This window comes from Lissotriton helveticus, chromosome 9, assembly GCF_964261635.1.
Source record: "Lissotriton helveticus chromosome 9, aLisHel1.1, whole genome shotgun sequence".
Classification (NCBI taxonomy): Eukaryota; Metazoa; Chordata; class Amphibia; order Caudata; family Salamandridae; genus Lissotriton; species Lissotriton helveticus.
In genome coordinates, this window is record NC_136070.1 from 1068735792 (window position 1) to 1068752413 (window position 16622).

The 16622-nt window shown below is 45.7% G+C and overlaps 1 protein-coding gene across 1 annotated transcript in view; it reads right to left on the bottom strand.

Annotated features, from left to right (window-relative positions):
• Positions 1–16622, bottom strand: part of ACAD9 (acyl-CoA dehydrogenase family member 9) — a 360785-nt gene that overhangs the window by 210740 nt on the left and 133423 nt on the right. The window contains exon 9 of the mRNA XM_078661437.1: positions 6898–6973. Within this exon, the coding sequence (XP_078517563.1) occupies positions 6898–6973 (76 nt within the window). The remainder of the gene's footprint in view (positions 1–6897; positions 6974–16622) is intronic.

Sequence of the window (16622 nt, forward strand, 5' to 3'; positions counted from 1 at the left end):
TTGTCTGTCCTTGCTGGGAAACAGATATGCATATCTGCGCCCCAAGTCACGAACACCATGCTGGATTTTCTCTTTGGCTAAGAAATATCCACTTATGGTCAGGCTCCTTGCTGGGACACAGACACACACGTCTGTGCCTCAGAGAAGAAATGAAGGCTGTTGGGGTTTTTTCTTTGACTATGAAAAAAGACCTACAGCGTCAAGTTCCTTGCAAGGGCACACTCACACGTATTTTCCCCAATGAGGATCCAGATGCTGCAAATCTTTCTATGTCTAAGAAAAAAAATTCAAGCAGCATCCGGCTGGAGCACAGACACAAAAAATCTGCACCCCAACATGGAGACGAAAAGCTGTTTGGATTTTGTCTATGCAGGGGCACAGAAACTCAAGTCTGGGACTGGGGGTCACCCGGAATCTAGGGAAACCTACCAACCTCAAATATTTGTGTACAGTAGAAATCTGGAACAGTCCTGGGTGGTGTGGCTTGTGGGAATACCATGCAAAAAAGGAATTTCCTCACATTTCCATGACAGAACATTGATGTTTGGGGAACAAAACAAACACCACCCAGTATCCCCACACTTCTTCTAATAGAAAAAGTACCTCAATTGTTTGGGTGAGCCTACTGCAACAGACAGGAATTGCCACATATGTGAGACAGTGAAGTCCATACAGTCTTTATGTGATTTTCAATTGGTCCCAATTTTGGCCTACTCCTGACCCACAGTTGGCAGGGAAAGGATTTCAATGAGAGAAGTGTCAGAACACAGGATTGTAGGACGGTTGCCATTTGCTTGAAGTTCTGGAGTTTTCGGTCAGAGAAAAGAGAAGAAATTGTACTTTTTCCCATACTTTAAAAATGTAATGCGATTCTGGGTAATAAAACATGTTGAGTGGCATGCAAGCCACATCACCATGGGAACCCATGTCTCTAGTTCTCAGAAAGTCTGGGGTTGGTAAGTTCCCCTTGGTGCCAGCCAAACACAGCCCAGACACAGCAGAAATCCCTCATGGAGTCTTCCCCCATTAAAAACATTCCATGGAGTCTACTCTCTGGATTGCGGCTCAAACCCTAGAAAACATACACACCGGATAACCCTCACTCAGAAGACTTAGGGTAACACATATGTGGGTCAAGCCTTATAACTGACAAGTTCCTGTTTGAGAAAGACTAAAGGAAATGATCATGCGTTTGGGGAAAAAGGCTAGAAATCTTTACAGCACACGTTATTACATGCATGGTCTTTGATAACCCCCGCTTATGATTTGTAGATATTCAAAAAACATATTTGTGTTAGGTTTCCAAACAGCTCAGGGGTGATACCAGTGACCACAAGACAGGTAGACTAAGCCTGCATTTTAGTTTCAGTTGCTTTCCAAATTTCCCAAATGCACTGCAGAAAGTGGTTAATCAACCCCTGTAACTGTAGGAAAGTGTCCTTTTTTTACATGGTCACATCCACTGGGTTTCTGCTAACTAGGTCTCCAGTGCCAGATCCATTTCCCTAAACTTTGCATTTTTTTCCTGAATTGGCAAAACCTTTAGCCCCCCCTGCAAGTCCCTAGTAAATGGTACCCCTTGTAAATCGGGCATGGGGTACTAAAGAGTGTCCCTAATGGCTGCAGCATGCATTGTGCCACCCTAAAGGACCCCCTAGCTATGTCAGTCTGTGTGTCTTGGCACATAGCCCTTTGACTGCAGACACTACATGAAGTATAGGTAAGTCACCGCTACAGCAGGCCTCACAGCACTAAGGCAGGGTGCACTATACTACATAGGTGGGCAAATATGCATGAGGAGATATGCCCCTGTGCTGGCCAATTCAATTACTGCCTGTACAAGTGACCAGGTAAGCCATTTTAAGAACATGTGCTGGACACTGGTCAAAACGAGTTTCCCAGCTACATGATGGCTTCACTGAAACCACTGAAACTTGTATTAATAAATCCACACTGATTCCATTGATGGATTTAATAATACATGTACCCAGAGGGCACCTTAGAGGTGTCCCTTGAAAACCTACTAACTGCTAATGTGCTGGCTGACTGGTTTTGACCAGCCTGCCACCACATACAAGGTTCTGACCCCTGGGGGTGAGAGCTCTAGCTCTCAGGAGGTCAGGTTCAAAGGCTGCTCTGGCAGGAGGTGTTTACAACCCCTCCAACAAGTTGACCTGTAAATTAGTATTCCAAGGAGGCAAGCTTCAAAGAGCCCACCGCCTTTGGTATGCAAATTTGGCTTCCTCAGAAGTGAGGGGATGCCAACCCCCTGATCAGGGCCCATTTGGCGCCTGGACAGGCAGGAAAATTAGTAGTCAGAGAGACGTGTCCACGGTCATGCTTGTTCCACCCCTAAGGTGGGCTACCTGATGCGGATGTGAAATTTAAAAGTCTGCCATCTTGGTGATGGCAGAAGTAGGAACTCTAGCACAGGGTCAGGTCCACTTTCTACAGGAAGTGGTCATATAGGGGGCGTAGTGACCCATTGGCTACTACCCTACACTCCCCTAACGTCTCTAAATCTAGTATTATGGGAAGCCCTTGGCAACAAGAAATCAGCGTGGTCCCCCAACCCTCCATAGTCGAAGCCCACCTTGGTTTTGCCAACAGTGAACCTACAGACGCTGCCTGCAGACTCTTTGTACAGCCCCCCTCTACCATGAGTGTCTTCGGTGACAAAAACCCGATGCCTCAGAACAGCTTAGAACACAGCAGCCTGAAGCTGTGGAAAAGAGGACCAAAGGTGTCCCCATGTCCCTGAGGATTGTGAGACCTGAGCCACCTGTTTGGTTCAGCCGAACTAGCCCATTAGTCCCAGCCTACAGCCTCTTTCTGACCAGACCGATCTCCATTGACTTCGACGGGGCACACAACGCCCCAGTACAGCCAGAGATGGCCTGTTGGTGCAGCCTTGGACCCTGCCCCATACCTACCTTAAGTTCGGAAGATTGGTCCTGTAAGTCAATGTAAAGTACCTGTATGCAGTATATGCTTTTCCTCCACAGGATAACATTACCACTTCAGTGTTGATTTTTCAAACCTGTAAAAATTCATAACTCGTAACGTACTTACCTGATTGTGATGATCTTGGTGCTTAAAAATATATAAAGATAAATGTTATTTTTATAAATTGATGTGGATCTCCTTATTGAGCCGTGGCCATCATTCATTAACTGTATGCATGCAACTGATGCCCAACACTCCTCTCTAATGAGTCTAAGGCAGCTCGCCCACACTACCCCCTCAGAGAGCACCTTGGGTTTGCTAGAACAAGCCCCTGCCTACATATAAGGGATACCTGGACTCTTTGCATAGTATACCTCTTTTTAGTATACTATATAAAGAGCCAGCTTCCTACAGGCATATATATGTTTTTGTGCAGGGGAGTGTGGAGGAAGATACTATGGTTTGGGGGAAGAAAAGCTAAAAATCGGAAAACATCATATTCAGATTCTTCCACTGGTGAGCCAGCAAGGGAGGTATGGTTTATGCCACTAGATTTCATAGGTCATACAGAAAGAGAAAACATAGTTTTTATATTCTCAATATTGTACTTAGTTCAATGTCATAAAATGAAGAGAGAAGCAAAAACAGTGACTTTTTGAATTCCTCCTCCCCTTTTTGCTGAATTCGTTTTTGTTGGCTTTAGGACTCTGGGCACTTTACCACTGTGAACCAGTGCTAAAGTGTATGTGCTCTCTAAAACATTGTAACAATGACTTATCCACAATCCGCATATATAATTCACTACATGTGCCCAGGGCCTCTAGTGGGCCTGAAGCACTGATTGTGCCTCCCACCCATTTAAGTAGCCCTGACAACATGTCTCAGACCGGTCATTGCAGAGCGTGTGTGTGAAGTTTGAACTGCGATTTCGACAGAGCAAGATAACCCTCTTGCCAGGCTCAAACATTTCTTTTTACTGCATACAAGTCACCCCTAAGTTTAGCCCTGGGCAGCCCCAAGGGGAGGGTGCAGGGTATTTAAAAAGTAGGACAGGCACTTTTTAAGTTTTGCTTGTCCTGGTAGTGAAAAGCTCTTACATTTTTTTTTTTACTAATATAAGGCCTATTTCTCCCATTGGGATTACCGTATTACATTTCAGAAGTCTAATTTCCAATTGGGAAAAGAAAGATATTTAGAGTTTGGTGTCTCAACTTAAAATCACAATACACATCTGGGGTGGGTGTCAGCTGGGCTTTGTGCATGCCCTCTATAGACAGCCACACACAAAGAGAGCTTAGATGTGCCTGATGGGCCATTCACATTTTGATGGGCCATCCCCAGGCGATGGGCCAACTTGGGCAGGACAGGAGGGAGGAGCCAACACTTGCACCTGCATAGAGCTGTGCCTATCCCCACACAATGGAACACATTGAACATTCACCCACAGTGCAGATATGGGCTAAATCCATTGGGATTTTTTGCACACCATGCCATTGCATGCCATTTCAGTTTAGACCCGGCCGAATGCAAGCCAGTATTGACCCTGCTCCTCATAGGAACAATCCAGCCCGAACTGCTAGGCCAGGTTCTCCCTGGACCAGAAACAAGCATCCTGGGACCGGTTTCGGGGCATCACCCCATATCAGACAGGCTAGCTTGAATCTGTGGCATAGAGAGCACAGGACCAACTTCTGGGCATACCCTTCCCACTTAGGGCAACAAACGCAAAAAGAACAGATGATGGACGGAATGCTGAACAAATCAAATATTCACCCCCAGTCAGAGATCTGGGTTAAATACATCTTTTTTTTGTACGCCACACCATTTCAGTTTAGACCCAGCTGTATGCAAATCAGTCTTCACCCTGCTCCCCATGGCAAAAGTCCAGCACGAACTGCCAAGGCAGGTCTTCCATGGACAAGAAACGAGCATCCTACTACAGGTTTTGGGTTATCACCCCTCATCACCCAGGATAGCTTGAATCGGTCCCCTCAGAAAGAGCTGCATCCCCCCTGTAGCAAGTCTGGAGCCAGGGCAGAAAGGTCAGGGACCTTGTGCACTTCAAGGGTTTCTCTTTGAAGTCTCCCCCACTTCAAAGGCATAACTGGGTATAAGTACAGGACCCCTGACACCACCAAATCAGTACACTTCTGGACCAGTGGATACTCTGCAAGCAAGGACTGCAGTTATGCAAAAGAACTGCCACTCTGCTGGATTGCTCATCTGGAATAACTGCTTTTCTGCTGTGCTGACCTGCCTGCTGCCCTCTTTGCCTGGACGAACATGACTAGACCTACACCACTTGAACCCAAAGTGACTGCAAAGGCTTGTCTACTTGCCTTCTGTTCTGAAGTCTCAAGGACATCAAATACTTTACTCCTTTTCACCAACCAGCACCTGGACTTTGCTATCGGTGAGTCCTATCCTGGCAAGTGGTGCCAATCCAGTCCTGGGCCCTTGGAAGTATGTTTTTCTGTGCTGCAGCACCACAATCCACCAATCGTCGACTTTGAGCAGGTCAGAATTGATGCATTCCTTCCAACGCATCGCCACTTTGAGGACATCAGGGCGCTGGTAGCGTGGCTCTACAACGACACATCGCCTGCCTCACAAGGGGTTCGACGACGACGCATCTCCCAACTGTATGGCTTTTGGTACCAATGCATAACCTATAAATCCTAATGATCAATTCCGACACATTGCCTTCTACTGCTCCTCGCCGTCGACGCTTCCTCAGCGAAGGTGCTATTTCCAGCATGCCGCGCGTGGATTTCGTATCCGGCCTGCGTTCCATCACGGTCGGCCGGACTTTTCAGATGTTACCTGGTTCAGCGCGACCAGATAGCCTGGGTTAGCACTTTATGTTTCTGAGCAGTACATTTCAAGATATTCTTTAAAAAATCACAATTCCAGGTCTATTTATTGGACTTTGGTTGTTTTTGTCTTGTTTTCTTCAATAAATTAAGCCGTATTCGTCTTACCTGGTACAGATCATTTTAGTGTGGTGTTTGCACTGTTGTAGTGTAATAAGTGTTGCACAAATACATTACACATTGCCTCTTAAGTTAAGCTGGACAGCTCTGTACCAAGTTATCAAAGAGTGAGTGTAGGTTAATTAAGGGTGTATATATATGACTTACCCTGAATAGGATTGTGGTCCCTAATTGGACAGTGTGCATCCAACTAGAGACACAGTTTCTAACAGTTACATTACTGAATGATGAGTCTATATTCCTAGATATGCCTCACATATACTTGATATTGCGGGACTCCAGACATTCAGTTCAGCCTTTCTTTGGTAGGGATTCTAAAACGTAAGTTTATCCATTTGAGAAATGCATAAACAATTTAACCAAAACTCAGCTTAGAGGAGGTAACTTCAATAATCCTTCTGGCTGTGCGTTTACATGTGTTATTTACATAATGTTTGAAGAATTGTGTTAAAAACTGATGTAACCCCTGAATCACACTAGGTAACCTCCTCAGGGATGCTCCTTCATCAGCACCATTCTGGTTCTAGACAGGTAGACCAAGAGCTCCTGGAGTCCTTTATGTGTGTGCATCTGAGAAATACAAGGGTCTCGGTTTTGTACACTTAAAATTGCATTAGGTTAGGTGTACGTTAGATATATTTATTAGTACCACCCTATGACCGTAAATAACACTGTGTTACAACGAAGTAGCAGTCCACTTCCACTCTCGGAAGCCTGTCACCCCTCCAATCACTCACTGACTATATATTGACTGTATATTTGCCTTTGATTCTGTACAGCACTCCGCTGCATTTCACCTATCTGTATGCTTTCTAAATACCATGTACAAACATACAGATAGGAAATATATTTTTTTTAAGTGGACAGTTCACTTCGATGTGGTAGTTTTGAAGAAATAACAGCAAATAATAATTGGATGCTCAATGAATGACAGCCCATGTACCTCCATGCAACTTACCTATCATTTTTTTAATCATTCCAGCTGATGCACTGCCCATGCTAAATCTTCCACTGTTCAAGATATTCATAGCTACCTGCAAGAGAGAAAATTGTGTCATTCTTAATTTTAACTTTCAACTCTGCTCATATCAAGATTTTGTGGACAATAATCTGTATGCAAAATACACTTTTTCAGCCACTACTGTATTTTATAGTCTTTGATATTGATAGCATACCAGGGGTTAGATAGATTCCCAAAAATGGGGCTGTGCCCTCATGAAGCAAGAAGAGAGCTTGGGTCACAAACTGCGAATACACTAAAAGTGCCTCTCCCGCTATTCTTTAACAAAATATTTACAGATAAAGACTGCAAGTCAGCCCTATCATACAAATATCAGGGTACGGTCACATAAATTTAATAAATGCTCGTTAGTACGTTTGGATTTTAGCATAAACAAGAGATTTTTTTCCTTCCCAAATAATGATCAAATTTTAATGTCTTTTTATGTGTATCATCTCGTTTCTACTTTTATCTGTACATCTTCACTGTTCATCATTTTGTTTCTTACACATCAATACAATAGTTGAAGGACATTTCTCCTCCTTCAAGTAATATTTATATTGTAAGACTCACAGTTCCAACAAACACGGCTCTAGCAGACCAACTGTTTTTGACAAGTCCAAAAAATGCATGCATCCACTCAAATTCTTCAGAGAGGCCAATGTCCGATGTCTGCAATTTAAAAAATACCGAACCAAATAAAAGTAAATTAACTCTATAGACAACAGCACAACAGGATTAGGGTGTCATTTAGACACTGGCATACATTCTGATGGTACTCCGGGTGTACTCTGGAAGCGGATCATCCTTCCTATTTTGGGATCCCCCTTTATTAAGCGATCCTCCCCGCCTTCAAAGCACTAATGGTTTCCCGAGCAGGCACCATTTTTAAAGCACCCACTCTGTAAACCTTTTGCACTGAGAAAATAAATTCACAAAGGGATTTTGTTTTTCAATTGAAAAATATAAATGGCCCTGACAAACCGGGAGTTTTCTCCCTGCATGTGCATGTATTTTTAAAATGCCTGTGTCTGCTATGCATTGCAGGGTGGACACAAGCAGGCAAAAGAAGTGGCGGTAATACCGGGCTTAATAGAGATGGCCTGCGAGGTCAATGATTTACACTGTTGAACCAAGCGAAGGGTTTCAGGTATATATTGTTGAACACTTTCTCTCACCGCAAGCACCTCAGAAACTCCGAGATAGCTACTTCATTAGACGAGACCAGCAAGGTAGCAACATGAAAATGCATTAGGGGCTGTCAGTGTGACTTGTTTGCACCTATAGGCAAAACAACACACTCAATTTTTAGAACTGGGTTGTTGGAAAGTGGCCCTCTCTGAAGGGTTAACCCAAACTTTTTCCTCCTTCCTCTTCCTCTTTTTCTGACCTAGTTTTTGTTGGCTTTAGGACTCTGGACACTTTACCACTGCTAACCAGTGCTAAAGTGCATGTGCTCTCTGCTTTAAACATAATAACACTGGCTTACCCACAGAGGGGGACCTTTCAATTACTTATAAGTCCCTAGTAAAGTGCACTACAGGTGCCCAGGGCCTGTAAATTAAATACTACTAGTTGGCTTGCAGCACTGATTGTGCCACCCACTCACACCGCCTTTTAAACATGTCTCAGGCCTGCCATTGCAGGTCGACTATGTGAAGTTAACAAGACCATGTGACCTGGCACGTTAACCCTCTTGCCAGGCCCAAGCTTTCCTTTTTAATACATATAAGACAGCCCCAAGGTAGGCCTGGACACCCCAAGGGTAGGGTGCAGTGTGTTTAAAAAGTGTGACATGTACTTTTAAGTTTTACAGGTCGTGTAGTGAAAAACTCTTAAATTAGTTGTTCCACTACTCTAAGGCCTATCTCTCCGATGAGATAACATTGGGATTAATGTATGACATTTTATAAGTGTAATTTCTGATTGGGAACAGATTGGACTCCAAAGTTTGGTGTCTCTGGAATCATGATTTAAAATCAAAACTTATGGTGAAATCAAATGTTATATTCTAATTCTGAAAATGCCACTTTTAGAAAGTTGAACAAATATACTGACCAGCACTGCAGTTAACAATGTGCACTAGAGTCCACCTGGATCCTGAAGTCTTCAAACTTATAATTCAATAATAATAGGAGATAAAACAGTTATGTCTCATACATAATATATTATATTTTGTTTAGCTCATGGCTCGTTATTCAACATTCAGATGTCAAACACATACAAGTCACTGTTTCGAAATGCATTGGGCTGCTTTTTAAACATTTATGTTTTGACATTATTGAGCATATTATACTTGCTTGTGTTGATCATGATGTAATGATTGCATACATTTTGTTTATCAGTGATTTACCATATATGCATTTCAACTTGTATATGCATTGACATCAGAATGTTGAAGAACGAGCCATGAGCTAAACAAAATATAATATATTATGTATGAAACATAACTGTTTTATCTAATATTAATATTGAATTATAAGTTTGAAGACTTCAGGGTCCAGGTGGACTCTAGTGCACAGTGTTTACTGCCGTGCTGGTCAGTATATTTGTTCTGCTTTGATTTACACGCTTGTAGGACAGCAAGCGACACACTGTAGCACCATTTGTTTAGGTATTTATAGTAGGGCTTCACAGTTTAACTGTTAAGAAGAGTGCGCTTCCACCCCCCACTCATTCTAACTTTTAGAAAGTTGCCATTTTCTAACTAACCATTTGGTGCATGCTTCCACTCGCTGAATACCTGGGGTGGGTGACAGCTGGGCTATGTGCAGTCCCTCTAGACAGCCCTACACAATGGGAGTTAAGGTGTGACTTGATTGGCCTTAATGGGCCATTTAATTGGCTTGATGAGGGGTGGAGCAGAGAACAGCCTCACACTTGCACCTGAATAGGTTGTGTCCTGTCCCCATACAATGGAGTCCTTATTCCCCTGTAGTGAGTCTGCAGCCAGGGCAGGAAGGAGCGGATCACTGTTAACTTCAAAGCCCCTCTGCCCCACTTCAAATGCCCAACTGGGTAGAAGTACTGGACCGCTGACACCACCAACTCAGTTACTTCAGGACCTGAAACCAACTGGCCAGGAAGAACTGCTGTGCTAAGGACTGCCACTCTGCTGGACTGCTTCTCTGGAAGACTGATGCCTAGCTGCGCTGCCCTGCTGCTCTCTCTGAATGGACCTTCATCGATTGACCGAGAGTGACTCCAAGATTTAGCTAACTAGCCTCCTGTTCTTAGAAGACTCAGGGACTTCAAAGTCTTACCTCCTACTCCTGTGTCTGGTGCACTAAAAGTGGACCCAGGTGCTTGCTCTAGTGGAACAGTTGCAACCTCTGCTGCGAGGGCAGTATCAACATCACTGCTGTTGCAGGAACAGGACAGGCACATCGCACTCGGAACCACCGCATAGTACTCGGAACCGCCACATCGCCGCCACTGCAGACGGATGATCAACACATCCCTTCGACTTAGTGGGGAAACCAAGCGCAGTGGCCTCAGAACCAACGCATCTCTGAACGGGTTCTTCAGAATGGGTGGACCCATTGTTGAACAAGTTACTTACCTTTGGCAACACAATATCTGGTAGAGACACTAGCTAGCTGCAGATTCCTTACCTTTGAATTTCCGAGGCATCAGGCTGGATCAGGAAAGTTTTGAGTGAGCAGTACCCCGGGCTGTCAGGTGGCTACATTTGGCTCTGCGTGACGTCATTGGCGTCTGTTATGATGTCGCAGTCACCTATATAGGCACCACCCATGCGCACGGACGTCAGAACTTTTCACTTTTCCACACCAAAAGCACAGAGACTTGAAGTGACTGACTTTACTGGGTGCCATAATGAGGGCCCTGATAAAGGGCACAACCATAGCCCTAACCAATAAGTCCGGAGATTGGGAAGGTATAGGTGGATATGTAAGGAATCAGCAACTAGATATTGTCTCTACCAGATAACGCGTTACCGAAGGTAAGCAACGTGTTCATCTGATAGAGACTTCTAGCTGCAGATTCCTTACCTTTGAGTAGATACCCAAGCCACAACATGCTGGTGGTGGGCTGTGGACAGACTGGCTATACCAGGAAGTCCTGCAGGACCGAAAGGACGAAACGCTGATACCTGCGGACCGGACTGTCCAGGCAGTAGAGATTGGAAAACATGTGCAAAGACACCCACGTTGCTGCCTAGCAGGTGTACAGGACTAGGACACCCCAAGCCAATGCATTGGTCACAGCGTTCCCCCTGGTGGAATGGGCTCTTAATCCCTCAGGGAGCTGCTTCTTAGCCAGAGCTTTGCAGATCTTAATGCAGAGAACATCCCAGCAAGAAATGGTAAGTTGTTGCACTGCTCGACCTTTCTTAGCTCGCACGTACTCCACAAAGAGTTGGTCATTCACCCAGAACTCTTTTGTGCAGTCAAGGTAAAACGACAATGCTCTTTTTGGGTCCAGGCGGTGGCGACGCTCCTCTTCCTTAGAAGGAAACAAAAAAGGTGGACAGCTCGATTGATTGACCCAGACGGAATGGGGTCACCACCTTCGGCAAGAATGAAGCCTGTGTGCAAAGCACCACTTTATCTGCAAAGAACATCCAGTAGGGAGGTTTGGATGACAATGCCTGCAACCACTCAACCTCCAGGCAGATGTTAATACTACTAGAAAGGCTGTTTTGATGGTAAGCAGTCGGAAGGGACAATTATGCAGCAGTTTGAAAGGAGCACACATGAGGAATGTGAAGACCAAATGAATGTCCCATTGAGGCATAGCAAAGGGCGTAGGTGGAAACATTTGTACAAGCCCTTTTAAGAATCTATGTAGAACAGGAGATTTAAACAGAGGGGATTGGCCTGGCAGCCGCAAGAAAGCGGATACAGTAGAAAGATAAGCATTGAGCGTACCCAACACAGAGCCCTGCTGGGCAAGGGTAAGAATAAAAAAAAGGATAGTAGATAAAGAGGCAGAAAGCGGGTCAATAGACCTTTCTGTACAATATTTTACAAACTTTTGCCAACAACAGGCGGATAGAGTCTTATTGGAGGGCCTCCTGGATGGCAAGTTAACCTCACATATTGCGGCACTTCCCACTGGAGACACCATTCGTGATCCACTAGGCGACGTTTCTCCGCTCTGGCGTTCAGAGAACCTGTTTGATTTTGAACCACCAGGCTTATACCCTGCTGTAACAGCCATGTATGGAGACTTAGAGACTCTTGACAAACTGTCTACGACCCCACCCCGCCCTGCTTGTTGCACTACCACATGGCTGTGGTGTTGTCTGTGAACAATACCAACCGGTATGCCCGAAGCTCTAACAAATTGATATGGAGCCTGACTCTTCCGGAGACCAGTGTCCCCTTATCTCCACCTCTCCCAAACGGCTGCCCCATTCCAGGAGTGACATATCTGTCACCACTGTGTGATCTGGTTGGGGAAGGAAGAGGGGTCTGCCTCTGACCCAATCATGGTTCGTTACCCACTACTGCAGGTCCTTTACAGATCCTTCTAAGATCTGGACCATGTTGGAGAGATTCCCCTGATGCTGCACCCACTGGAACTTCAAGTCTCACTGCAGAACATGCATACGCCATTTGGTGTGTTTTACCAACATGATACAGGAGTCCATGATGCCCAGCAGCCTCAGAGTCAGTCTCACCAAAATCCAGGATAGAGGCCGAAACATAGGTATCATAACCTGAATAGCCTGGACTGGCTGCTCAGGAGGATAAGCCCAAAAAGGACTGTGTGCAGAATGGCTAAGATGAAAGGGAGCATCTGGGAAGGAGTCAGGTCTGACTTTGGCACATTTATAGAGAACCCCAGCGAAAGCAGGAGGTCTGCCGTAGGCTGGAGGTGAGAGACAACAGCATAGGGCGAAGAAGTCTTTAACTTGCAGTCATCGAGGTAGGCTGAAGACTGAAATCCCTAACATGTGTAGATAAGTTGCAACCACCACCATCACCATGGTGAACAACCGAGGGGCGCTGGTAAGGCCAAAAGGTAGCACGGTAAACTGAAAGTGCTTGTGGCCTACCTTGAATCACAGGTAATGTCTGTGGCCTGGCAGGATGGGGATATGAAAATACGCATCCTGCAGGTCCAACACTGTAGGTAAGTAGGATCGGCTTTCATGGTTACCCCCACTTTTTGCTGGGGTTATACTGTTTTCTGACTAGTCTGAACGGACTGTGATATCTCCCTAAATTTGACTATGGTAAGTACTGTGGTACCTTCCCAATTCCCTAAGTCCCTAGTATATGGTACTAAGGTACCCAGGGCATAGGTACACCAGGGATCCCCCTTGGGCTGCAGCATCTGTTATGCCACCTATAAGACACCACTCAAACTGTGACTATAGGATTGCTATTGCAGCCGGCGTGAGTTGGTGCTAGCACCATTTACAACAGATATAAGTTTCCTTATATCTGGGGTCACTGCACTTAAAACCTATAAGTCAACCCTAAGGCAGCCTAACAATCCTGTAGGCAGGGTGCTTAGTTATAAGTCTGGAGGTGCAAATCTAAACTTGTAGGAGCGGGTTAAAGCCCGATTACACAGTATCCGTCTATCAAACCAAGTGTGTAAGGGGCGGTTAATAACTAAAACATATCCTGCCTGTTGGCTCTCACCTCACTCTCCAGCACTGACTTTTCCTCCCAGAGGGCACCCACTCACTGTCTAGCACTTAAAACCAGCCTGGTTAGCTACCGGTGAACAATCTGCCTCTATGCAAAGGTAGGCGTTGATAACCTCGGGGTCCCACTAGGCAGCCTTTCCACGAGGCCTGTGCGCTGCTTAAGCTTTAGTAACTCTCCCCCATCTCTTACCTCCAGGTGGGGATGGGGGGGGGGTGAGGGGGGGGGGGGGGGGTCCCTTCCCCGGGTGCCGCCTCTGCACGTTAAAAGAATTGGTGCTTGTTGCTTCTCTCTCACTCACTAACACGAACTGCGCCACATTCGCGCCCTCCCCTCATGCGCTCTACGTAACACTCACTACACACACTCTCTACCATCGCCAGGCACCCGTTCGGTGACGTCTGTGTGCCACAACATACACCATGCAAAAAAGTGCCATGTAAGCCTGCATTCCGCTTTATTTTACACTATCAGAATACTACAATATGCAAAAAAGCGTCATGTAAGGATAAGTTACTTACCTGTAATCCTCGTTCTCTTCAAGGGGTATACTCATCACAGACATAAGCACTGAATAATCACCGCCCATGTGCGGGACCCCGGAGCATATACAGAAATACATATATATGTGTATGTTTAGAAGAACAAGTTACTTACCTTTGGTAACTGTATCTGGTAGAGACATAGTCTAGCCGCAGATTCCTTAACTTAGAATATCCCTCAGGTGTCAGACTGGTCCGTAAAACTTTGCGCAGCCTCACCTCTGTGAGCCGGCGCAGTACCACTCCGCCCCGACGTCGTCCATGGACGCAACGTCAGCGAAGCCATATATGCCCCGGCGCGCCAACATCAGTTTTCGTCAGAAGACTTTTCCGCGTCAGAACGCAAAGCCACCACCAAAAACTGTGAAAATATGGGAACAATATGCAGAAAAAGAAAAAACAAAGTATGGTGAAAAATATCACCATAGAGATACAGTGCCAGGCACTGTATATTGTAAACTAAGGGTGAGTGACCCGGCTTTTCTGAAAGAGGCGGCGGCCCGGCATGACGACACCCTGAGACTGGAGCGCTGGCCCTGACAAACTAATGAAGAAACCGACCAGTGACCCCGATCCGATATCGCACCTCAGCTAGGAAATCGCCACTAAGAGGAACTTCGTCTAAAAAGATCGACATAGCTAGAAACTGGAGATCGTCGTCCTGTTCCTTATCTGGCACAAGACCCAGCTTTCCAGAACCTCGTAGACGCGTAGTGCGCACGTATCCAAACAGGAACGACCCCCATGAGACGAGCATACTGCTTTCCTCCTTCCGATTAACCCACGACCTGCCGCAGCCCAGCCGCCTGAGGCAGTCATAGTGAACACATCAGAGAAACGTCTGAACTGTGGAAGAACGCCCAAGTCCTCCTGAAGATATTAATAAATGACCTGAAAGGTGCAGGACAGTGTTGGGATTACGTATCCACACTACCAAACACTTGCTATTGCCCTGGGTTACTCCCCTCCCCACGGTACCTCCTGGCCCTGATGAAGGTGTGGCCTGACTTGACCGATGCACCGAAACGCGCGTCGGCGTCTAATGTGTTGAAGACCGTGATCCCTAACCATCTGTTGGATCAGCACTTTTCCCATCTGGCTTTACAATGAATGTCATCTCTTTATAGCCTAAGTGCAATTCCACCTGACCTTCTATTCAGGCACTAAGTACCAAGATGTGGTTTTTTAACTTGAATTTTAAGTATGAATGAGGTAGTATGATTGCGTTTTGAATGAGGAATGTCTAGGTATGTGTGGTTTTGTGTGGGACTACACAGCGAAGTATGAAATACTTATGAATTGTTATTTTGTTTGATCAAATTGCATAACCTATATTACCAAGTTCTTATGAACTGTATCTTGTGTGAGCCAAAAACAATAAAAATGAAAAAATAAAGAGAATAAACAGACTATGTTGTAATTGTTTAAATTGGCGCTGCTTTCTGGTCCTAGATAGGTATCAAATACACACGGGATCCTAATATTGGACCCCTCTATCCACGGCAGGGTCTTTCTTTTCTTTTGTGAGAAAGAACAGAGCACCACTCTGGGAGGGACCCCCGAAATTGTTAAGACCAAAACCTCCCCTTGAGGCAGAAGAGGATGCAGAGCGGAGGCAGGATTCGAACCCTTGGCCTGTGTGAGCCTGTGCCACCAGAAGCACAAGACTTACCCTCGAGCCATAGCTCCTTGGTGAACCATCACAGCAGCTGGCAGAAATGCTAAGACAACAATATAAGATAGTGAAGGACAACCAGTCCAGAACCCAGGAGTAATGACAACTACCATAAGGGGTTACCCAAAAGGAGACGTCAGAACTGAATAAGGGGCCTACCAAATGTAACATTGCCAGAGACTGTAACCACTAGAGTGCAGGGGAGGCAAGAAACCTCAAGCGGTAGAAGAAAGGATTGAGACTCACAACGGACAACCCAGGGTAAGGGTTGTAAAGGACATATGGCATACGGCCTACCATCCAAATACAAGGAAGGGTAGAGCAGAGCCACGAGACAGAATGTAGCATCGTGAGTCGGAGAGAAGAGACAACGCGACCCCGCAGAGGAGCAAAGCCACCCAAAGGGAGGCGAAGGCAAGTAGCCCAACCTGAAAAGGTTGTCACAGGACGGGGAGGACGGGCGGCCGTTAAGAAATATGCGGCTAGACTATGTCTCTACCAGATACATCGTTACCGAAGGAAAGTAACGTGTTCATCTGATCGAGACGTCTAGCCGCAGATTCCTTAACTTAGAATAGATACCAAAGCCATACCCATAGAGGAGGCGGGACTGCGACTAAACCCCACTAAGGTCCAAAAGAACTTAACCGTCAATAAATGACCAAAAAAGAGCGTGGTCAACCAAAGGTTGAAACACAGTGGGGACAGGAATGACAGCGCAGCCAACCACCAACCACCAGACCCCTATGCCCTGAGAGAGCGGGAATCAAGGGGAGGCTAGGGCACCACAGCCCATCCAGAATAACACGAAAACCTCGTATGTAGAGTGGATGAGAGAAG